Source organism: Salvelinus sp. IW2-2015, linkage group LG27, assembly GCF_002910315.2.
Source record: "Salvelinus sp. IW2-2015 linkage group LG27, ASM291031v2, whole genome shotgun sequence".
In the NCBI taxonomy this organism is placed as follows: domain Eukaryota; kingdom Metazoa; phylum Chordata; class Actinopteri; order Salmoniformes; family Salmonidae; genus Salvelinus; species Salvelinus sp. IW2-2015.
The window spans coordinates 18,507,094-18,532,616 of record NC_036867.1 but is presented as its reverse complement, the minus strand read 5'-3'; the positions used below and the strand labels follow the sequence as shown (position 1 = coordinate 18,532,616).

Here is a 25,523-nt window from a genome sequence, read left to right as displayed (position 1 = left end):
TCCGGGTCATTGTTTTTAGTCGCGGAATGATGATGTAATTTATTTTGGTGCGTTTTTTTGGGCGGTGGAAAATGAGCGGACTTCGTTGGAACGGCAATAGTGAGCTTTGGCTGTTACCTGAGCTGTTTGTCTTTTGACCATAGACAGGTTTTATGGACGTCAGTTGTACGACTAGTGTGTAGTGAGGCAATTTATTTGCATTTGCAATATGAAGAATGGAAGAAGACGATGTTACTATCAGAGAACAGAATTTCCACAGCCAAGTTCGAGAATACATTGTAAGTTCGTCTCGCTAACTTGCTAACGTTTGATATGTGGCGATGCTGCTTACAGCTGACAGGTCAAAACTAGCTAAGCTAACGTTGGCTTGTTATATAGCAAGTTGCACATAACTAGCTACCAGTGCTAATAGTCTAAGGTTACCCAGAATGTAAACTGTTGACTGCGTTCAAAATGTATAATAGTAGTTAACTAGCTAGCTGGTTAGCTCGTTTTTATTTTAGCTCCACAACGATGGTTAGCCACGTTAAATCTCCCAAGTTTAATTTGTATTTATTTTTAATTCAACCTTTATTTAACCTTTTAACCAGGTAGGCTAGTTGAGAACAAGTTATCATTTACAACTGCGACCTGGCCAAGATAAAGCAAAGCAATGCGACACAAACAACAACACAGAGTTACACATGGAATAGACAAAACATAGTCAATAACACAATAGAAAAAAAGTCTATAGACAGTGTGTGCAAATGAGGTAAGATAAGGGAGGTAAGGAAATAAAATAGGTCACAGTGGCAAAATAATTACAATTTAGCAATTAAACACTGGCGTGATAGATGTGCAGAAGATGAATGTGCAAATAGAGATATTGGGGTGCAAAGGAGCAAATAAAATAAATAACAGTATGGGGCTGAGGTAGTTGGATGGGCTATTTACAGATGGGCTATGTACAGGTGCAGTGATCTGTGAGCTGCTCAGACAGCTGGTGCTTCAAGTTAGTGAGGGAGATATGAGTCTCCAGCTTCAGTGATTTTTGCAATTCGTTCCAGTCATTGGCAGCAGAGAACTGGAAGGAAAGGGTGCCAAAGGAGGAGTTGGCTTTGGGGGAGACCAGTGAAATATACCTGCTGGAGCGTGTGCTACGGGTGGGTGCTGCTATGGTGACCAGTGAACTGAGATAAGGCGGGGCTTTACCTAGCAAAGACTTATTGATGACCTGGAGCCAGTGGGTTTGGCGATGAATATGACGCGAGGGCCAGCCAACGAGAGCATACAGGTCGCAGTGGTGGGTAGTATATGGGGCTTTGGTGACAAAACGGATGGCACTGTGATAGACTGCATCCAATTTGCTGATTAGTGTTGGAGGCTATTTTGTAAATGACATCGCGAAGTCAAGGATTGGTAGGATGGTCAGTTTTACGATGGTGTGTTTGGAAGCATGAGTGAAGGATGCTTTGTTGTGAAATAGGAAGCCGATTCTAGATTTAATTTTGGATTGGAGAGGCTTAATGTGAGTCTGGAAGGAGAGTTTACAGTCTAACCAGACACCTAGGTATTTGTAGATGTCCACATATTCTAAGTCAGGACAGGTGCTGGTAGCGATCGGTTGAAGAGCATGCATTTAGTTTTACTTGCATTTAAGAGCAGTTGGAGGCCATGGAAGGAGAGTTGTATGGGATTGAAGCTCATCTGGAGGTTAGCTAACACAGTGTCCAAAGAAGGGCCAGAAGTATACAGAGGGGTATCGTCTGCGTAGATGTGGATCAGAGAATCACCAGCAGCAAGAGCGACATCATTGATGTATACAGAGAAAAGAGTCGGCCCGAGAATTGAACCCTGTGGCACCCCCATAGAGAGTGCCAGAGGTCCGGTCAACAGGCCCTCCGATTTGACACACTGAACTCTATCAGAGAAGTAGTTGGTGAACCAGGTGAGGCAGTCATTTGAGAAACCAAGGCTGTTGAGTCTGCCGATAAGAATGTGGTGATTGACAGAGTCGAAAGCCTTGGCCAGGTCGATGAATACAGCTGCACAGTATTGTCTCTTATCGATGGAGGTTAAGTTAGTTAACTAGTTAACTAACTAGTCATTGTTCAATATAATGGTAGCGGCTATCCAATTAGCTTCCCACATTGCTTGCCTTAATCCATTAGGATTATTATTTTGCTAGCTAATAGCTAGGACAGTAACAGTTCAACACACTAAACTGGTTCTGATAGAGCTGCCTCTTACATGTTGTTCTCTTGGGCGTAACGTTGTTGTTCAACTCAAGCTCTCATCTCTCTCATATTCTAACTATGTAAAACTGAAACTGCTTGACTATGCTGTCCTATGGATGTATTAATACTTGGTTTCCCAAACTCGGTCCTGCGGACCCCAGGAGATGCAACATATTTGTTGTTGCCCTAGCACTACACTGCTGATGCAAGTAATCCACTAATCATCAAGCGTTGGTTATGTGAATCAGCTGTGTAGTGTTAGGGGGGGAAAAACGAGAGAAAAAAAACGGGAACCCATTGGGGTCCCCAGGGCCGAGTTTCGGAAACGCTGTCCTCATTATAACTTGTTTAGCCTACTTATGTCACTGGCGTCACACGTTTGACTTTCAAGTGAATATGACTTTAAAGTGTATTTGCAGCTAAACCAGGGTGTATAGGGTTTCTTGCACCAGACAGACCAGAGCTTGTTATTGATATGTGTGAAGTAATAATGACATGAACTGCAGGATGGCACTTCAATGCCCCCCTACCTTCAGAGTCTTTCCATGTCATTTCACCAAGCCATGACACCCACCATCTCAGATGGTTCTGAAATCGATTCTGTAGTTAGAAACAGATTAGCATTCCTGCAACATTGTTCAAATTTAATTTCTGTAGAAATTAAGCTAATTGATTGTACCCAAATAGGCCCTTTACATATTTAGGATAAACATAATATTCAATAAATATAGTACCCAGCATCTGATTTGAACCAAACTTATTTTTACTGTTGAGTAAACGTGAAGAATCCAATAAAATTGTCAAAGCCGCTCACGGAACCCATATACCCCACGCCAATCCCACCCCAACAACCAGTATACAGTAAACTGTAAGTTCTCTGTCTGACAAGTACTATCAAATCACATTTTATTGGTCACATACACATGGTTAGCAGATGTTAACGCGACTGTCGCGAAATGCTTGTGCTTCTAGTTCCGACAGTGCAGTAATATCTAACAAGTAATCTAACAATTTCACAACAACCTTATACACACAAGTGTAAAGGGATGAATAAGAATATGCACAAATTAATATATGGATGAGCGATGGTCGTGCGGCATAGGCAAGATGCAGTAGATGGTATAGAGTACACTATATACATATGAGATGAGTAATGTTGGGTATGTAATCATTATATAAAGCGGCATTGTTTAAAGTGACGAGTGATACATTTATTACATCCAATTATTAATTATTAAAGTGGCTAGAGATTTGAGTCAGTATGTTGGCAGCAGCCACTCAATGTTAGTGATGGCTGTTTAACAGAATGATGGCCTTGAGATGCACCTGTACTGACCTCGCCTTCTGGATGGTAGTGGGGTGAACAGGCAGTGGCTCGGGTGGTTGTTGTCCTTGATGATCTTTTTGGCTTTCCTGTGACATCGGGTGATGTAGGTGTCCTGGAGGGCAGGTAGTTAGCCTCCGGTGATGCGTTGTGCAGACCTCGCTACCCTCTGGAGAGCCTTACGGTTGTGGGCGGCGCAGTTGCCGTACCAGGCGGTGATACAGCCCGACAGGATGCTCTCGATTGTGCATCTGTAAAAGTTTGAGTGTTTTCGGTGAAAGCCAAATTTCTTCAGCCTCCTGAGGTTGAAGAGGTGCTATTGCGCCTTCTTCACCATGCTGTCTGTGTGGGTGGACCATTTCAGTTTGTCCGTGATGTGTATGCCGAGGAACTTAAAACTTTCCACCTTCTCCACTACTGTCCCGTCGATGTGGATAGGGGGGTGCTCCCTCTGCTGTTTCCTGAAGTCCACGATCATCTCCTTTGTTTTGTTGACGTTGAGTGTGAGGTTATTTAACTGACACCACACTCCGAGTGCACTCACCTCCTCACTGTAGGCCGTCTCGTCGTTGTTGGTAATCAAGCCTACCACTGGAGTGTCGTCTGCAAACTTGATGATTAAGTTGGAGGCGTGCATGGCCACCTAGTCATGGGTGAAGAGGGAGTACAGGAGAGGGCTGAGAACGCACCCTTGTGTTGACGATCAGCGGGGTGGAGATGTTGTTTCCTACCCTCACCACCTGGGGTCGGCCCGTCTGGCAGTCCAGGACCTAGTTGCACAGGGCGGGGTCGAGACCCAGGGTCTCGAGCTTAATGAAGGGTTTGGAGGGTACTATGGTGTTAAATGCTGAGCTGTAGTCAATGAACAGCATTCTTACATAGGTATTCCACTTGTCCAGATGGGTTAGGGCAGTGTCATTGCGATTGCGTCGTCTCTGGGCCTATTGGGGTGGTAGGCAAATTGGAGTGGGTCTAGGGTATCAGGTAGGGTGGAGGTGATATGATCCTTGACTAGTCTCTCAAAGCACTTCATTTTGACAGAAGTGAGTGCTACGATGCGATAGTCGTTTAGCTCATTTACCTTCGCTTTCTTGGGAACAGGAACAATGGTGGCCCTCTTGAAGCATGTGGGCACAGCAGACTGGGATCGGGATTGATTGTATATGTCCGTAAACACACCAGCCAGCTGGTCTGCGCATGCTCTGAGGATGCGGCTAGGGATGCTATCTGGGCCAGCAGCCTTGCGAGGGTTAACACGTTTAAATGTTTTATTCACGTTGGCCACTGTGAAGGAGAGCCCACAGGTAGCGGACCGTGTCAGTGGCACTGTATTGTCCTCAAAGCGAGCAAAGAAGTTGTTTAATTTGTCTGGGAGCAAGACGTCGGTGTCTGCGACGGGGCTGGGTTTCTTTTTGTAATCTGTGATTGACTGTAGACCCTGCCACGTGCGTCTCGTGTTTTGAGCCGTTGAATTGCGACTCTACTTTGTCTCTATACTGACGCTTAGCTTGTTTGATTGTCTTGCGAAGGGAATAGCTACACTGTTTGTATTTGGTCATGTTTCCGGTCACCTTGCCATGATTAAATGCGGTGGTTTGTGCTTTCAGTTTTGCACACATGCTGCCATCTATGGAGCTGTAGCTTGGAGTATACCATCTTCATCCTATATTATGCTGTGAATCTGATAGTTTCCCCCCCCCCGTTCAGAGAATTTACCCGTTGAAGTTTCTTGCATTATTTTTAAATTATAGGGCTGTGAATTGTCAGGGACTAAGATTGTTGACCGTTAATCTGTAAACCGCCAGTTTTTTGTGTTGCAAATTTACAGTTGAAGTCGGAAGTTTACATACACTTAGGTTGGAGTCATTAAAACTTGTTTTTCAACCACTCCAAAAATTTCTTGTTAACCAACTATAGTTTTGGCAAGTCGTTTAGGACATCTACTTTGTGCATGACACAAGTAATATTTCCAACAATTGTTTACAGACAGATTATTTCACTTATAATTCACTGTATCACAATTCCAGTAGGTCAGAAGTTTACATACACTAAGTTGACTGTGCCTTTAGACAGCTTGGAAAATTCCAGAAAATTATGTCATTGCTTAAGGGAGCTTCTGATAGGCTAATTGACATCATTTGAGTCAATTGGAGGTGTACCTGTGGATGTATTTCAAGTCCTACCTTCAAACTCAGTGCCTCTTTGCTTGACATCATGGGAAAATCAAAAGAAATCAGCCAAGACCTCAGAAAAAGCGTGTGCGAGCAAGGAGGCCTACAAACCTGACTCAGTTACACCAGCTGTGTCAGGAGGAATGGACCATAATTCACCCAATTTATTGTTGGAAACTTGTGGAAGGCTACCCAAAACCTTTGACCCAAGTTAAACAATTGAAAGGCAATGCTACCAAATACTATTTCAGTGTATGTAAACTTCTGACCCACTGGGAATGTGATGAAAGAAATAAAAGCTGAAATAAATCATTCTCTCTACTATTATTCTGACATTTCACATTCTTAAAATAAAGTGGTGATCTTAATTGACCTAAAACAGGGAATTCTTACTAGGATTAAATGTCAGGAACTGTCAAACTGAGTTTAAATATATTTGGCTAAGGTGTATGTACACTTCTGACTTCAACTGTATATATATATATATATATGTGTGTGTGTGTGTGTGTGTGTGTATATATGTGTCTGTATATATATATGTATGTATGTGTGTGTGTATATATGTGTCTGTGTATATGTATTATTATATATATTTTTTGAGCCATTCTTTGTCTATGTGTACTTTATCCAGGTTGAATGTGTCTTGGCTGCCTGCACTCTTGCTGACTCTTGTCGTCTCATGTGTTGTGTAATGTAGAGACGGGAGATGTTGCTGATCGTGCCGCTGCTGCGGACGAGGATGATTCTAACATTAGGCCTAGTTGCTGTCTGTCCCACTGTCTGAAGGGGAATGTGGGATATTTCTGTCAATGCTGGGTCTCTGAGGACCAGGGTTTGGGAATGGCACTCTGAAAAATTCATTCAGTCGTTGTTAGAACGCCTAATTCCAGATCATGCTGCATGTAGACTAATTCATTAATTAGCCTAGTTTGTGGCGTTAGTTCAAATTGGAATTGTTGGCCTATCTCGTGTCAAACTATGATCACTTATAGTTTAACCCAGTGTTGGGGCCTTTTTACATGAACAGTTTATGTGAAGTAAGATCTGCCTTCAACACTATTCTGTTTACACAATTTGCTTTGGATGTGGTGTGGCCTGTAACCTGATTCATAAAGTGTCTCAGACTAGGAGCACTGACCTAGGATCAGTTTCAACTTTTGGATCATCATGAATAAGATCACGCGGGCAGGGGGGACCTGATCCGACATCAGCGCTCCTACTCTGAGACGTAGACTGGGCATGTGTTCATTAAACAAGGCAGGGTGCTGTTGAGTAATGGGCAGCACCGGTGTCGGCATCCTCCCACCCAGGCTATTCGTTCCCTGTATGAGTGAATTACCTAGACTTGAGAGAGGCCTTTCGGGGGGTTGTCTGTCTGTAACCTGATGAAGGCTACATGCATGACTGGTATTCATCCAGGTAACCATCCCAACTTCCATCAGTCATAGCTGTCCTAAGGAATTTACTCCATGTATACGGCACATGATGCCAATGATGCATATCCTAGCACACTTGCTGTCATAGACCACGTGTCGCCTGTTTATTATATTAGTATAGTAAATGTCATGGTACCATATCAGGTTCCCGAAATGGAGCCCTATGGGCCCTGGTCAAAAGTAGTGCACTAAGTAGGGAATAGGGAGCCATTTGGGATGGAGCCCCATGTCTGTAGGGGAGGCTAGTAAGTGTGTCGAATTGTGCTTCGCGTTCACGTCAACGTCATGCCAGATATTGTAACATTGATAATGTATGTACACTGCAGCAGTTTTCTAAGTGTTCATAATCGGTTTTGTTTGTCTTTTCAGATTTGTTTCCTACTGTTTGCGGTACTCTACATTGTGTCGTATTGCATCATCACCAGGTACAAGAGGAAAACAGGTTAGTGGTCATGTTCTGTTTTTTTATGGTGAATATTGTACTTAAAATACCAAAACATGCGGTGGTACCAACTTCTCATCTATCAAAAAAAGAAAATCTATGTCATACACGCCTGGTACTTGCACACCTTGCACACACACAGTCCCATTTGTTTCAGCAAATATTGCAAAGCTCTATCTTTTGTTCATGCTGTGTTTGCACATAGACCCTCACATGTGTAAGGACTGTATATGGACTGTATATGACTATGTAACGTACATTAGACACACCTCATGGTAAATGAGTAACGAGGAGCTGACCTGCGTCTGACTGACAGAATGACATATCCCCCAACCCAGCATATTATACTATGAGACTTGTACCTGGTGAAAATGCATGTACATTTGATCGAACCTCCGATGCATTTCCAGTAGTGGCCAGCAAATGCAATCACCCTTTTGATGTTCATTCGTCGGGTAGGAATTCTCTCAAGATGAAAGTATATGGCTTTTCATATTATGTTCCATACGATGCAAATAATGACCCCCACACCCACATTGAAGTGTGTTGATGGTATAGACCGATGGTCCATAATCATGCGTGAAAATGGTCCTATAGCCAGCCTAACTGCAAGTTGGACTATATGAAGAATCACTCTAACGAGGCATCATGAAGTCTGTTCTACACCCGTTGTTCTTGGACAAATGTGGGATGTCCAGGTCGCCCTGGTTTCTCGAAGCTCCTTTAAAAGTAGACCACGTCAAACATCCTCTGGGGATTGTTGTGCCCACACAATCTAGGTTGTTCTTTTCACTGCACCCAGTATAGTAGCTAAAATATCCCAAATGGCACCCTATTCCCTACATAGGCCCTGTGGACACTGGTCAAAAGTAGTGCACTATATAGAGAATATTAAGCCGTTTGGTACTGGCCCGTAGACTAGGACCATAGGAAAAAGGGACTCCCTAAGTTTCATTGATGCATTAATTGTTGTACCATCTGGGATTTGAACCGGGCAACATGGGGTTTGTAGTCCCAAGAGGGGCCCCTTGGTTGTCTCTGTAGGGTTCACTTGCTGTACCTGCTGTGACTAAGTGGTTTCCCCTCCCTCAGATGACCAGGAGGATGAAGATGCTGTCGTCAACAGAATATCGTGAGTGGAACTACTTTCAAAAAAGCGGTTGAGCAATAGCTTTACTTTTAGTATCTCAGTGTTTCCTGAACCGATCCCTGTGACCCTCAGCCATTCCACATATTCAATTTTTTCCCCAAGTTGCACCTGATTCAACTAGCCAACTAACCAGCAAGTCCTGATTTGATGAATCAGGTGTGCTAATGTTGGAATAGATCAGATATGTGGAACGGCTGAGGGTCAGGCAGTCAGGTTTTGGAGAAACAATAGCGTAGCCTCTCTTGGTTTGAATGGCTGATGTGACTTGTCACTCACGTTGCATCACCGCTGCACGCGGGGCCTAGCACAACTCTGGTAATAAAGCAATAACAATGGCCTTTATGTGGCCATATGTTTGCGGCCCATTTGTCATTTGTCCTCTTTGGTCCAGCTGATGGTGATATTGCAAGGGGAAATGGCTGAGCCAAGTAAATGGTGTAACATTTTAAATGAATTAGGTTCTCGAGCCATATATCAAAGTGGCGACCTTGCCCGCTTCCCGCGGAGAACCAGAGCAGATGGTGTAGTGTAGTCCACTGGGCAGCAGAATCTGGCAACCTCCACGTGTAGGCTGCAGCCCAGGCCCCTGCTCTGCTGGGATGCCAGGTTGTAGGGGTGGAGAGACATTTAGCTCATAGATACTGAAGTGGCCATCTGCTCCACTAGTTTTTAAGTTAAGTTGTCGACTGTTGTGCGTCCCAAATTGATCCCTATTCCCTATGTAGTGTTGTGCACTACTTTTGACCAGGGCTCATAAGGCTCTGGTCAAAAGTAGTGCACTATATAGGGAATAGGGTGCCATTTGGGAGGCTACCTGTGACGCTCAACAACTTTATTCCCTTATTATTAATCCCTGTCACACTGTATATACAGGCAGATTCTCTATTAATGCTACGTGTAATCTAACACTAATCCTTAAATGGCAGTTGGCCGGCCTACAGTTATACTTGAGTAATACAATTTTGTCAAATGATTCATAGCCTGCTGCATGAATGTCGCCATTGTATGTATTTGAATGCTGATGTGTAGAGCTGTGACACTGACATTTTTATGAATAAATACTACGATACATGTCATTTAACAATTCCTTATAGCTAGAATTCTTAATTACAAACAAGTTTTATAGTTTTAACCATGTTTTGAGGCTGTACAGTGTTTGTTTACGTTGTTTACAAACATTGGCGTAAAACAAACATAACTCATGAGTTATATTCTTCAAGAATCAATGGGTATATATGAAAATTGGTAAAGCAAGTAAGGATTCTATTTTTAACAAAACTGATTCCACAGCAAACTGTAGACTTTCTTACTAATGCCTCTCATTTGCTCTCTCTCTCTGTGTGTGTGTGTGTGTGTGTGTGTGTGTGTGTGTGTGAGGCTCCTCCCCACAGACTGTACATGTGCACCTTCACCCTGGCCATGTCGGGTGGGGCTGTTCTCCTCCTGCCTTTCTCAATCATCAGCAATGAGATCCTGCTCTCCTTCCCCAGAAACTACTACATTCAGTGGCTCAATGGCTCCCTCATCCATGGTCAGTACTGTCATTCACATTGCATTCTATAATTTTTTTGCGTACCAAATGGCACCCAATATAGTACACTACTTTTGACCCGGACCCATAGGGTTCTGGTCAAAGTATTGCACTGTGTAGGGAATAGGGTGCCATTTAGGACGGAGGTTCAATGTGGATTGACTTCCTTGTTTTGAGTGCTTTTCGCTCACTTAACCACATGTAACATAACAGAATTGCTCCTTTTATACATCGTGTCACAAAGATCTGTTTCCACAGAAACTGGTGGGATTGTGTCCTAAATGACACCCTATTCCCTGTTAAGTGCACTACTTTTGACCAGAGCCCTATGGGCCCTCATCAAAAGAAGTGCACTTCAAAGGGAATAGGGTGCCATTTTGGACAGAACCTGGTGGTCTATCAGAGAAAGTTACATTAGTCAAGACTTGATTTATATTTGTGCATGACTGCAAAGTTTGCCTAAAACATGACCCCAACGGCAATAGTCACCAACCACAGTCCCGGTGGCCTGCAGGGTGCCACATTCTACACACCTGACTCAAGTCATTAACATATCATTAGCTGAAACAGGTGTGATTAGTTCTTTCCTAGAATAAAGGTCTGCACACCCATAGCTCTACAAGACCACGGTAGTAAAAACATCTTGATTTCCAGCCACAAGGGGTCATCAGAGTCCACGGTTTAGCAGATGACTGCAGGAATGGATTGTGGCCAGTGGACGCAGCAGTGCTTTCTATCTATCCAAAGCAACTCTTTCTCATGACTCAAGAGATGTGTCCCAAATGGTGCCCTATTCCCTATATATTGCACTACATAGTGCACAACTTTTGACCAGAGCCTTATAGGCCCTGGTTAAAAGTAATGCACTGTGGAGAATAGGGTGGCATTTAGGATGCAGCCGAGGTCTGAGGAGGAGGTGTTTTATTGTAAGTTGTGATTTCTGTCATGTTGTATTTGGCTTGGTGACAATCTTGAAAGACTGATTGTTAAGTAGATAAAATGTTGCCCATACAGGCCTGTGGAATCTGGTGTCGCTCTTCTCCAATCTCTGCCTCTTCGTCCTGATGCCCTTCGCCTATTTCTTTCTCGAGTCCGAGGGATTTGCTGGATCAAAAAAGGTACAAAATGCACGGTTGCTAACAACCTGCTAAAACCTGTGTATTTTGGTTTTAACATGCTCTTGTAGTATTGATGAACTCTTGATCTTTTGTGATTGATTTCTCCATTGTTGTCACACAACTGTTTGAAATTGTCCGCTGTGCCTTATCTAAACTGCACCGTTTTCATCGGTCATTAATCCTATTGATTGTGACCAATGGCTGTTGAGTTGACTGGCATAAGCAGGTTGCAGAGTAGATTATTCTGTTTGCATGCCTTTCATTGTTTAAGAATCTCTATCAATTCCTGTTTACATTCTGTCTGTCTCTGTCTGTCTGATTTGAGAGGATGTCTAGTGGCAGCAGCAGGTGCCTGGTCATTACTCTTTCTCTGACTCTCATCGGTTGACCGTAACTGCGGCCGCAAAAACCTCATTAACCATGAAACGGCGACAATCTGGTCTTCGGCGGCCGCCACATCCTGACAAGCCGTTCCAATAAGCCAGACGCCGCAAACAGTTCAACACCACGAACATCGGCCCCCGTGATTTAGGGCCTGATTCGGCCTCCCTCCTCCGCCCTAAAATAAAACTTCAAAAGGACAGCCTAATAATCGAGTTGTAAGGCTCCTCGAACTTCCTCGTTTTAATTAATTACCCCGAAGTCAGAGGCCCGTGTTCTGCGAGTCCATAAAGACGGAACAACATGACAGCACAATAGAGCCCAAAAAGGGGGGGGGAAGATTTACTTTTAAAGCACCTCTATTCTATGTCACAGTTTGAAACCTCTCTGGTTTATGTCCCTCCTGGCAAACTTACATAAAAATTTGTCTCTTACTGTAGTTTACGGCCGTTTGTTTGGGGCCCGGCTGTTAATTTGTTTCGGTTGGATTTCTTGTAATAAAGTCCACGATGGCTAGGAAGTGGAACACACCGGCCTCTGCCACTTTATGGTTTTGTACTCTTTCATTTTGAACTTCTGTGACTGTTTCTCGCTACTGATCGTCCATACGTTTTCTGAGAGGAAGCACTGCTTAATGTTGGCTACACATCCAGGTATATTGTGTGTGTGTGAACAGAGGAAAGGGCTGGGACCTCTCATTTGGCCAAATAAAGCACCCCGCTGAGTCACTCAACAAACCGGCCACAGGATGACATGAAAGCCGGATTTCAGTTTTTATAATGTGATATTAGCCCTCTCCCGATAAGAGTATTAGAGACTGAGTATTACATCTCAGGGGTTTATGTGGCCGTAATGTTACGCCACTGAAAAGTCCCTTTGACTGCGGAAATGAAGTGAACGACGAATTGAACTGGTAACGGTTTAAGTCAGGCTTTTTGCGTGGCTTTGTTTTAGTTTTGATGAGGGCACTAAAGTTCTCAGAGTTGAACCGAGATCGAAATCTCAGCTTTTTTTAAATTTATTAGCTCACTCTTCAGAGGTTCTGCTGCCCGGGTGATTTAACAGTCTTTCAAATTGTCTAAATTGTGGATGAATCGGATTGACTTACCGTCAAAATGTGGGTATGAACTAACTTTATTCACCAACATGAAATACCCAATACTAACCATATTACCTCTCTTACTCTCTCGGACGGACTCTCTCAAATCTTACCTGCAATTATTAATTACTAATGGTTGCAAAATGCTTTTTAAATTCATTGCAGAGAAGTGGCAGATTTTGAAATGTCATCTTACAGTTGAGCGTTTTGGCTCAAGAAACCCATTTACGATGCAGCCCGTGTGCCAACTCGTTATCACCTGACGCTTATAAAGAGATATTAGACCAGCTCTATTTTGTGATGAAGGGCCAGATCATTTAGGCTTTAAATCAAACCGTTTCCCCCCCCCCTTTCACATTTTGGCTATGATTCCCGCATATAATGTAATTTTTTTGTTGTTGTTGAAGATATTAACAACATTATCTTTTGGTCAATGATCCCTCTGGCGTGGAATGCAAAGGGACTGTTGTGTATGCACCAGGGGTTGGAACTTAAATCATTTTCCAATCGTTTTATTCTGAACAGAACTGGGGCTGTGGCGGTCACGAAATTTCGTCAGCAGGTGATTGTCAAGCAAATAGCTGTCGCCTCATGACCGTTAATTAACATAAACACATTTAGCATCTCCTTGCTCCTACACCTACAAGCCACTGACGCAGACCTTTGGAACATCTACATTTAAAAAAACGTCAAATCCATGTAATATAGCCTACACCTTCACAATAAATCTGTTTTATTTTAGACTGGTCTAAAGAAGCATGATATGAAGAAAATGTCTATTTCAGAAGAACAGAATAGCATACTCTAAGTTGTTCTTATGTTAGGTCCTGATCTGACTATGGCTGTGGGCTACACTAGTTCATTTAGCAGACAAGATTTGCTTAGAATTCCGTGGCATTGTTTGAAGAATACAATGAAGAATACAATTGAACAAAGCTGAATAAAATATCAATATTTTCTCCAAACGATTTGAGGGAGTGCGCACAGGTGGCTATTCTGTGTTGAGCGTGTTCCTAAGCACCTCTCACTCACATGGTTCTCCATCACGTGAGCAGGTCTTTCTCACAGGCTGCAAGTGAAGATAGACACATCGGGGACGCAACTGGACGCGTCCTGATCCAATTTCGAGGTGCACATTGAAGATATTGGAAGAACTGTCCACATTTACTTTTTGTCAGAACAGAACATTTTGCTTTAAATGTTGATGATAAACTATTAGGCCATTTCTTCACAATGTAAGCGCCGCAATGCACACACGGCAGTAGGCTATAAGCGCAATTGTTCCATTAGCGGGAAAACACCATTTATCAAAAGTGACCGCAAATTATGCATGTCATGCTTTTATTATGAAGGTGCATTTTTATGATGAACATTTTTTTTCCCCAATCTTGAAACTCACGCTTATGTATGCCAGTTAGGCTCTAAACCCCTTGTAAAGTGGCTTAATGTGCTTAATTTTTAAGATATTTGGCCACTTTAGTTATCTTATCAAAATATATAGGCCTATGGGCTAGGCTACATGAGGTGTGCGACTATGATTAGAAAAAATGCTGGGCCCATAGGCCTATGTTTTTGATAAGGTTTGTATCACTACTAAATAGGTAATCTAAATATATAAGTGATAGGCTAATATTGTCACCCATCAGACTATTCTTGATTGAATCTTGTCTTTACATATACTAAATAGAATGGACCATTTTCATGCACCTGTCTCGAAGCAGGAGCAGCGGGGAAAAATACATGTCATCTATGGGCTTAAATAGCGAATGGAGGATGCTTTTCCCGTGGTTCATTTTCATGCCAGCCAGGTTGGCTATACTCCTGTTGTAAAGATAAACAATGTGCTTAAAATTAGGAAAGTTGGGAAATAAATATAGTAGGAATAGCCTATAGAAAGCTGATGGGATCCTCCTCTTTTTAGTAGAGGCCATCACTCTGTTTTCTCGCGCGATTGTATAGCCTATAGAAATGTTGTGCAACATGAGCTCATGGACTCTCATTAAGTGTTTGATTCGTTTGCATTGGTGTCAGTGCTTAGAAGTACAATAGAGTTCTGAGTACCACGTTTGGTAGGATACTAATGACCATCAGCAGCATCAAAGCTTGGAGAAGCATAATTACCGTGACTAAACGGTCACATGGAACTTGACTGCCTTCATGACTAGTGACCTCCGGTGTGGCGGTAATACGGTCACCGCAACAGCCCTAAACAGAACCGTTAAAAGAAATATATGTTTTGTTCCTCTATTCCGACCTGCAATATAAAGTCCTGAACCGGTTCGAACCCAAAAAAGTACAGGTTTATCGTTGCTTTGTTCCTTTTTAAACCTCTGATATCGAAGAGGGGGAAAAAGACATTAGCTCAACATTAAATTACTTCGCCAATCAGTGCGGATAGAGCAGCTTAATATGGAGCAAGCAAGCCATAGTTGTTTACATACAAGATGATCAGACAAGTGTAGGATGCGAGATTTGGCTGAAATGTTTTGGGTGGGGAGACCAGGTGAAGGGAGGAGGTTTAGCTAGTAGCGCTGGGCATCTTGTTACAGTATGACATGCGTTATCTGAATTAGGACCACATAATTTTTCATACGGAGGAGCGGCTTATATGGTCATGTATAGAAGAGATCCAGCTTTTGTGAAGTAAATTTTTTTGTTAACCCTAACGCTTTTCCTAACCTTAACAAAATTCTCCTTATCTGCCAAGTTAATTCTCCTAAGCTGTTGCCTAAGTTCTCCTAAACCTGCTACAAAAAGTAAATCCTCGATCCCTTTTAGCCGTGACCGGCTTTGAATGTCTTTGAACTTCCGAGAGTCGGCTTAACGTTGGACCAGAGCTAGCTAGTTAACAAGCTTGAGTGTGCGCAGAGCGGCACCAGAATTAAAAACACGTCTTACCTGTTTGTACTTAATTAACCCAATGTGAAACGTGAGAACTATAGTATCCGTAAAATCTCTCCCTAAAAATGTCTGAATAACGCTTGTAATGTCAGTCGGTTGCACGCTTTGGAGGGGCAGGTTGCCTACACACACGCTCACAAACACTGGCAAATGTTTTCAGCTGGCAGGCAGACACTGGAATACGTTTCTGAGTGACTGAGTGAGGGCTTTGCATAGGCACATTGTAAAATAACGTTATTAACTGCTTCCCATGCTTTTAAAATAACGGTTCTGTTCTGGAACAGTGTAGATCACTTTCGTTCCCGGTTCGGATTCTGTTCCTCGAAAAACTTAATTGTTCGGTTCTGTTCCCTGAACCGGTTACAAGCCCTAGTATGCACCACCAGTAGATAGCGTTGTTATGATGGTCGGTCAATATTTGTATGATGGACCACGCCGACTTAGGTTACGTTCAAAATTAGTGCACCATATAGTAGGGCTGTGACGATTTGGGACACAGACTTAGTCTGACCGAGAGATTGTCCCAGCTATGGGCCAGCAGTTTTCATCTGTTGCTTAAAGAAGCTCCTCATCAATCTTAAGGCTAAAGCCTGTGATTTTTTTTTTTAAGTGTGTTTTATTGCGAAGGCAAACCGCCTTGTGCTAGTTACTAAGATACTCTTCTTTGTTGGTGCTCCACAATGGAGCCTGGATATTTATATTTACACATGTAGACATTTTTCCCAGGCCTTCGCTCTGGCAAGTGATGTTTACGTACCTTCCTTTAAGGTCAGAATGTCTTGCGAAAAGCCCCTCCTTTACAATGTCTGTCGCCATGGCAACATATTGGCTTGAGCAGAGCATTTGAGAAGCGCACTGTTCAGGGTTTTCTTCTTCTCCTCTCTGTCTTTCAAACAAAATGATCAGCTCCTAGAGAGGGACTGCGTTTGAATTGTTGGATGAAATTGTCTGTTTATTTTATAGCTAGCTGGTGTAGTGTTTTGGGGTATTACACATATTTATGTCTAAAATTATAGTGCTTGACATACAAGGCTGAGATTCACATCCAATGTTATTTATTTACTTGAGTCACAAGAAATTCATTCATTGGTTTGATCCTGGGTTTTGTCAAGGGAAACAAAGATGTATTCACGATTTAAGGATGATTTTCAGTTATGTTATTGAGGTTGCTTGTTGGCAGGCCTTCTATATTGAGCCACTCTGTGCTCGTCGATATAACCGTCCTCTTGTCTTGACAAAACCCAGGTGACAGTAATTTATTCTTTGGAGACTTATCAGCCTGACACCTCTTGGTAATGACAACAAGATGGAGTCACTGTAGGGGGAAAACAAACGATCGAGCTACAACGTGAAGCAACCGGTTTCCCATGCGCCTACTGCCGTGTCTTTAGAAGTTTTAGTTTGCGACGGCTTTACAGGGGGAGGCTCTCCAGTCCAGCGGCTCCCTCTCTGTTTTCTGTCTCTGACACGGCCAGAGCTGAAGGCCGGGGCTGAAGGGTACACTAATAAGGGCCCTTGGCATCTGGCGCGGCAGAGGTAGAGAGGTGGACTGGCTGGGAGTGGTGGAATGGGTGTCGGCTCCCTCCCTCCATCCCACACGGTCCTGTCAGGAAGAGGAGTGATGGGCAGTGGGATGATCTCTGCCGCTGTGCTGACCCGCTGCAGATTAATGGGTGGGCTGGAAGGAAGCTCCTCTTTTATCAGTCTCTCTCTCTGTGGCTCTCCGCGTTCCCTATGAATCCTCTTTATTCTATCCTTGTGAGATTTACTGTAGTCCCTCTCCTCTTTCCTTATTCTCCTGTCCCCCTCTCTCTGTCTCTCTGCAGCGGGGCCCTGCCCTTTTTTTTCTCCTTTTTCTCCCTCACTCACCGTTTTCTACCTCACTCCCCGTTTTCTCCCTCTCTCTGTACCATCTCCTATCCCTTCTCTCTTTCCTCTCTCTTTCTCTCTCTGTCTCTGTCTTTCTCTCTCTCTCTCTTCTCTCTGCCTTTCTCTGCCCTGGGGAAGTGGAGGGAATAGCACACCATGGCACAATGACATTCAGCTCCCAGAGAACTGTCTCTCTATTTGATGAAACACAGTGTGTCTGCGTCCCGAATGGCACCCTGTTCCCTATATAGTGGATTGCTTTTGACCTGACCCCCAAAGTAGTGCACTCAATAGGGAATTAGGGTGCCATTTGGGACAGACACTGCCTAGCTATGCTTCTCCAAGGACATGTTACAGGGATGCATGTAGCCATTGTGCTGTACATTGCAGTATCCAGATATGTCATTTCTGATCCTACGGAGTAAGAGGATGTTCAGTTTTGGTATTAAGGCATCCAGTGATTCTCTGTAGAGGTCTTCACAGGTCCAAAAAGTTGGATCCAACCAGAACTGGACCCCTCGATTTCCTACACAAACCCAAACGGACCCTATAACAGTGCGCCAATTTGATTTATTCGTTGTCAGCTAAGTTATTCAGGTTAATGTGTAGTAGGCTATGCTTAATATAAGTCAACAACGTCCCCTTATTAACCTAAAAGCAATAGGCTTTATGCAGAGCTGTGGTCTGGTCCACTCAGGTATATCAGCTGTAGTTGCATAGATCCGAGGACCCGTTTGAACTCGAACCTGTTCTGAGCTCGGGTCGGGTCTCAGGTTTTTGAGTTGCGGTGGACCCGTGAAGACCTCTGATTCAGTATCCCCTGGGTTGCTGGTGGTTTTGGATGGCTCTTGTGGATGGGTCTGGGTGAGCACACACACAGTGCAGTGTCTCACACACATTTCTTTGAAGTCTCTGATTCCCTGGTATTCCAGTGGAGCTGCACTAGGCAGAGCAGGCAGCTAGCCCCACGCTCGGCGGCAGGGCGGTGTGAGGGTCGGGGGGGGATGCTGAATATTTCAGAGCTGCTATATATAGAGGTGGTGTACACATTTTAGAATGGCAAGAATAGAAACTCTCGGCTCTGGATGGTGCTCGGCTCTGGATGGCGCAGATCCTTTTCCTTGTTTCTCCCTTTCTTTTTCCCGGGAGACAGTCGCTGCGACGAGACCAGGGGGGATTTGATTTGCCTGTTTTTAAACAAGCGTTGTCTACGTTTCCCACATTTCAATGATTGTGGCAACTGTCTGCATTGCTTACAATCGCAATGAAAAAAGATATCTATTTAAGAATAAAATCGACGCTAATTTATGAAAGAGAAACAAGGACAATGCAGAGTATAAGTAATGCAATATGTCATGTGATAAGGGATTAATTCAGGGGCTTGCAATTTAGACCCTCCGTTTCCCAACACTTGGTCAACCTTTTCTCTGACACTCCACTTGGCCCTCCAATACGCCTGAAACCAGGAATAACATTCGGGGAGGTGACAGGCATTGCTTTTGCCCTAAATGATCCGAATGGGTAATGATTTTAGGCTTATAAATGATTGAGATGCCCAGCCTAGAGGAGATACACCTTCAGCATGGCATGGGCTGCTGGTTAAGGTGGACCGAGGCACCTGAGCGGAGCCGCCTCCTGCAGCAGGCCCGTGCACGGTCCTATCCTTCCCAAGAAGTCTCTGAGAGCATTCCTCTCTCACCTCTCACCTCTGGGGACGAGATGCTCGCAGACGTTCTTTTCTCTCTCCTCCTTCTCCCCCGTCTATCTATATCTCTCCCTACCCTTCTTTCTCTCTCATCTCCTCTTCTTCGGCGTTGAGATCTCCCCACTGGCCAGTTCAGGTCTGACGTGAGCTGCTAGACTGCAGTCAGCATCACAGTAGTTATGTAGCCTATGTCCAGCAGGAAGAACTGAGCACATGGGAGGGTAGAGGTTTCACTAGAGGTTTTTCACTAGAGGTTTTTCACTAGAGGTTTTTCACTAGAGGTTTTTCATAGAAGGTTTTTCACTAGAGGTTTTTCACTAGAGGTTTTTCACTAGAGGTTTTTCACTAGAGGTTTTTCACTAGAGGTTTTTCACTAGAGGTTTCAGTGAGCAGGTCAGATGAAGGGCCTGTCATTATACCATTTTAGACCTTTCCATATCTTGAACATGAGATGCTTCTCTAGATAGAGTTTTATAACGGCTACCGGGGGAATTATGTTGCGTCTAAAATGGCACCCTATTCACTATGTAGTGTACTACTTTTTTTTTTTTTTTTTTTACCAGGGCCCGGATGGTAAATGGAGAATAGGGTGTAATTTGTGACGCACATTAGAGACTGGGGGCGGCCTGCTGTACCTGCGGAGTTGCGGCTGTATCAGACGTGGCCACACTGGGGCGCTCTAGACTCAACTCGACACTGTGCTAGAAAATTCTACACGTGTCCCTTCCATGGAGTCTACATGATGCTGTGAGGTAGAGAAAATGAGAAGTCTAGGGTGTGTCCCAAACAGCACCCTATTCCCTATATGGCGCACTGCATTTGACCAGGGCTCCAAAGTAGTGCACTATATAGGGAACAGGGTGCCATTTGTGACGTGGATGTAGATTTGACAGCTGTGTGGATGAGACACGTTTGCCGAACGTGATTTGATTATCAGAATGGTTGGGAAGACAGTGGTACTAGTGGCGATGGTCATAGGTAACCTTAGAGTTCAGACAGGGGATCAACAACTGTTACGTGACATGAAAGGATGCCTTCAAACAGAGGATCACTGCACTATGTATAGTACCTGATCATAAATACGCCGCACATCAGTTAGCACATCATCAGCTACCTAGTAACAAATTGATTAGATGCCCAATTTGAGGCTATCCGCAAGCCATGTGTAAGTCATTCTTTGCAGCCTATTCCTGTAAGTGCCAGACGGTATCTCCTCTACAGTGTTGTAGGCAGAGGGTGTGTCCCAAATGGCACCCTACTCCTTTATAGTACACTCGTTTTGACCAGAGCCATATGGGCCTTGGTCAAAAGCAGTGCACAATACAGGAAATAGGGGGCCATTTGGGACACAGACAGAGCCTGTCCACCTCCACCGGCGGGGCACGGGGGGGGGGGACTCTGTTTGAACAGGTAGAGAGGACTTTATTAACCACTCAGCGGTCTGTGACCCGGAAAACCCAAATTACCCCGCCGGGCAATGGGCGCGTTAAGAGCCCCCCTAATCGCCCCCAGATGTAACGGGAGGCCTGCTCTTAATCTACAGACAGTAGTGAGGCTTCACTTCAGCTTGTTTTTATGTTTTAACCTCCAGTCTGCTCCGAGCCCCGGCTGGGAGTCTGGTTAGACCCTTTTTATAGGCCCAATATACTGTTAGAAAAGGTGCTTTAACGTGGACTTCACCGGGATCAGTTAAGTAAGCGTGGGGCTGCAATCTGGAACTGAGGCTGCGTCGCAAAACGGAACCCTATTCCCTACACGGTGCACTACTTTTGACCAGGCCCCTATAAGGTCTGGTTAAAAGTAGCGTACTACATAGGGAATAGGGTGCCGTTTGGGACGTAGCATGAATGTAAAACAATGGCGTTTTTAATATGAGAGCGTGAGATTATTGTGGGTGATTTTATAGAGAAGGTATACATGCTTGACAGTGTATGTGATGGAAACAGAGAAGACTTCTTTCTTGGGGCCCTGAATATTGACGGGTTTTCGTCAAGCTGTCCGCTCAAGAGGAAGCTTCTCACTGTAACCGGTGCCTGCAATCTGCTTCAGGTTATTAATCAACCTACCAGGGTGTTTACAAACACTACAGGAACTTGATCATCCACGTGTATCGATCACATTTTTACTAATGCTGTAGAACTTTGTTCTGCAGCTGTGTCCGTACCCATTGGATGCAGTGATCACAATATAGTTGCTATATCCAGGAAAGCCACAATTCCAACCAAAAAAACTGGGCCTAAAATAGTGTATAAGTGATCATACTAAAGATTTTAAAGATATTTGTTGGTCTAATGTGATTAATAAAGAGCATCCAGACGCTGCACTTTATGAATTTATGAAATTGCTTCTTCCAGTTGTTGATAAACATGCACCTGTTTAGAAACGGACTGTTAGAACTGTTGAGGCTCCGTGGATTGATGAGGAATTGAAAAACTGTATTGTTGAAAGAGATTGGGGCAAAGGGAGTGGCTAATAAGTCTGGCTGCACCTCTGACTGGCTGACTGTCCAATTACTATTTAATGATTACTTCATTGGCAAAGCGGGCAAACTTAGGCAGGATATGCCAACAACGAATAGTGAGTCATCGAATTTGGTGCATAAAACAAAAAACTAAAGAAAAGCCTTTTCTGAAGTTAGCGTGGGAGAGGTGTAAAAAATGAGTATCGATCAATAATGACAAGCAAATGGTGTTTGACCAAATACAATGCTATTTCTCTGTAAACAAATTAACAACGGACTTTCAGCCTGCTTATAGAGAAGGGCGCTCGACATGCACTGCACTGACACAAATGACTGGTGATTGGTTGAAAGAAATTGATAATGAGAAGATTGTGGGAGCTGTACTGTTAGATGTCAGTACAGCCTTTGATATTATTGACCATAGCCTCTCCCCTATGTGACCACCTTGTGTCTGTACTGACACGGATGTGTAACTGATAAATGTACACACACACAAACATACACACGACACGTTAATGTTTTTAAATGTATGTCAATTGTAATTTTGTCTTTGTCTTTTTCGTCATGTGTCGGTCCCCAGTAAGACTAGCCCCGTCGCTAATAGGGATCCTAATATATCAAATCAAAATACTGTAGTACTATATGGAGGTGAAAATGCAGCAGTACTGGTTGTCCTGGAGACTGCCGGAGACGGCGTCTGCAAGGTTTCCCTCTGTGAACCAGGATTGCATCCCAAATGGCATTCTATTCCCAGTTCTTTTGGCCAGGGCCCGTATCAGCTCAGTGGTCTTGTGGTTAGTGTCCTCCCTGAGATTGGAACTTTTTGGGGGGTTTGAGTCGAGTCCTATAAAAGACTCAAAATGGGACCTGATGCCTCTGCTTGGTGCTCAGCGTTCAGGAGAAGGGTTCAGGGTAATTCCATGCAATAGACTAGCGTCCTGTCCAGAAACAGTAGATGGGCTACTGCCCTATGGGCAGTTTCGGCTCGGACAAGGCTACCTACTTATTTACCATAGGGCTGTGGTCCAAAGTAGTGCACTACGTATGGAATAGGGCATCATTTGTTTTGCCGTACCTTCCTTGCAACGCGAATGGCCTCGGGAGAACTGGGGAAAAATCCCAGCTTGTTATGAATAAAAATAGCGACTTGGCTCTTTTTGTTCATCCCGTCTCTCTCCCCTCCATCTGTGTGTTTTTCTTCGCAGGGCATTAAGTCACGGGTTCTAGAGACCTTTGTGATGCTCTTCCTCCTCGGACTGCTCATCCTAGGAATAGTCTGGGTGGCGTCCGCGCTCATCGACAATGACGCAGCCAGTATGGAGTCACTCTATGGTAAGGCTATGGGGATTCTGGCGTGTGTCTCAGATGGCACCCTATTCCCTCCAACAGTGCACTACTTTGGACCAAGACCTCTATGAGCCCTGGTCGAAAGTAGTGCCCTACCTAGGGAATTTGGGAACGCTGCCGGTCTCTATTTTTCTAGCTGTGGTTTAATGTGTTTGTTCAGCTCTGGATAATATTTCCTCTCCTTTCCTTCAGATCTCTGGGAGTTCTACTTACCGTACCTCTACTCCTGTATCTCTCTGATGGGGGGACTGCTCCTCCTGAGTGAGTATTGGAGTTGGGTCGTAAGAGCACATTCAATGGGATATGTGCACATTTCAAATGGAATATAATCTCAGTTGACGATTGATGTGCGGCAAGTTCATGTAACACTTTTTGAATAGGTCCCCAAAGTGTACCAAGCTTCATGCTTTTAGGAAAAAGTGTGTGGTGGTTGGTTGGGGATCACACATCGCTTGGACTAAAATAACATTTCTGTAATCATCCCTCAGTCCCTTATGTCCTAGAAGTGTTTTGGTTGTGTCTCACCTCTTGTAACTTGCTTCGTACCCAGTGTGTACTCCTGTGGGCCTGTCCAGGATGTTCACAGTCATGGGCCAGTTACTAGTCAAACCAACCGTGAGTAGTAATTTCCATTCACTATCTCTAAAATCTCTTAATCGGTTTTATAAGTGTCAGATGCCAGCCAAATAGCTGGCAGTCTAACCCTTACGACTGGCTACCTAATTGACTTCAACAAATTGGGTGGCAGCAGATACATTTCTTCCCCCCCCTACCTGGCTACTTTTTTCATTACGCTGGCTACTTCAGATTTTGGGGAATACACTGCTTCATGTATTAATGTGTACTGTAATACAACACGAGTGAGCTTTTATAAGTTTGACAGACATATTGACACTAGCTTTCCTCTGTCAGACTCTGAAACGGGTCATTTTTTTGTTATTAACACGCTCGATTTGAAGACACGATGACTACAAACATGTAACCAACTGATTCACCCATCTGTTACTCCCTGGCCCTACTCTGGGCCGTATCCTCCCTTACTCAGATCCTTGAGGACCTGGATGAGCAGATTTACTGCGTCACTTTGCAAGAAGAAGCCCTCCAGAGGAGATTGAACGGTAGGTTGTTCGTACGTCCGCCTCCCAAATAACACCCTATGCCCTGTTTGGTGATCTAAATTGACTGGAGCCGTATGGGCCCTGGTCAAAAGTAGTGCATTATATAGGGAGTTGAGTGGCATTTTGGTACGTAGACCAGGAAATGTGTTGGCTCATTACAGGGAGATGACTACCCCATTAGGTGTGATGGAGCACTGCCGCACTGAAATCGATTAGCATTGACAAATCAGCCTTCCCACTCCACCGTCGCGTTCTTTCTCTCTCGTTCTTTCTCTCTCGTTCTTTCTCTCTCGTTCTTTCTCTCTCGTTCTTTCTCTCTCGTTCTTTCTCTCTCGTTCTTTCTCTCTCGTTCTCTCTCTCTCGTTCTCTCTCTCTCAGTCTCCCTCTCTCTCCTCTCTTCTCGTTCTCTTCTCTCGTTCTCTCTTCTCGTTCTCTCTCTCTCGGTCTCCCCGTGTTCTCTCTCTCGTTCCTCTCTCTCTCGTTCTCTCTTCTCTCGTTCTCTCTCTCGTCTCTCGTCTCTCTCGTTCTCGTTCTCGTCTCTCTCTCCCGTTCTCTCTTTCTCTGTCTCTCTCTCTTCTCTCTCGTCGTTCTCTCTCTCTTTCTCCTTTTGATGGTCGCGTCTGTCGTCTCCTTCTCTGCTCCTTCTCGTTCTCTCTCGCTCTTAGGTTCTCTTCCGCTTCTCTCTCTCTCGTTCTTTTTCGTTTCTCTCCGTCTCTCTCTCCGTTCTCTCTCTCTCGTCCGTTACTCTCTCTCTCTCTTCCTCCATCTCCTCCGTGTCTCTCATCTTGCTCTCTCTCGTCGTTCTCGTTCTCTCTCTCTCTCCGTTCTCTCTCTCTCTCTCAGTTCTCGTCTCTCGGTTCTCTCTACTCCTCTCTCTTCGTCTCTCTCTCTTCTCGTTCTCTACTCTCTCTCGTTCTCTCCTTCTCTCGTCTCTCTCTCGGCTTCTCTCTCTCTCTCTCTCTCTCTGCTTGTTCTCTCTCTCTCTACTCTCTCTTCCCGCTTCTCCTCTCTTATCCTCTTCCTCTCGTTCTCTTCTCTCTCGTTCGTTCCTCGAGTTCTTGTCGTCTCTCTCTCTCTCTCTACCAGTTCGTCTCGGTCTCGTCTCTCTCTCGTCTCTCTCTCTCGTTCTTCTCTCTCCTCGTCTCGTCTCTCCTCTGTTCTCGGTCTCTGCTCTCTACTCGTTCTCGTTCTTCTCTCTCGCTCTCTCGTTCTTCTCTTCTCGTCTCTTCTCTCGTCGTCTCCTCTTTCCCTCTC

At 44.3% G+C, this 25,523-nt stretch overlaps 1 protein-coding gene across 1 annotated transcript; it reads left to right on the top strand.

Moving 5' to 3' along the window:
* The first annotated feature begins 41 nt into the window (after window positions 1-41).
* Window positions 42-24,496, top strand: lmbr1 (limb development membrane protein 1). Its single transcript, XM_023972661.2, has 9 exons — window positions 42-278; window positions 7,517-7,589; window positions 8,682-8,721; window positions 10,131-10,270; window positions 11,285-11,388; window positions 23,010-23,136; window positions 23,344-23,412; window positions 23,702-23,766; window positions 24,197-24,496. Exons 1-9 carry the CDS (start codon window positions 216-218, stop codon window positions 24,299-24,301), a joined length of 786 nt encoding a protein of 261 aa, XP_023828429.1. The 5' UTR covers window positions 42-215; the 3' UTR covers window positions 24,302-24,496.
* Window positions 24,497-25,523: the final 1,027 nt, after the last annotated feature.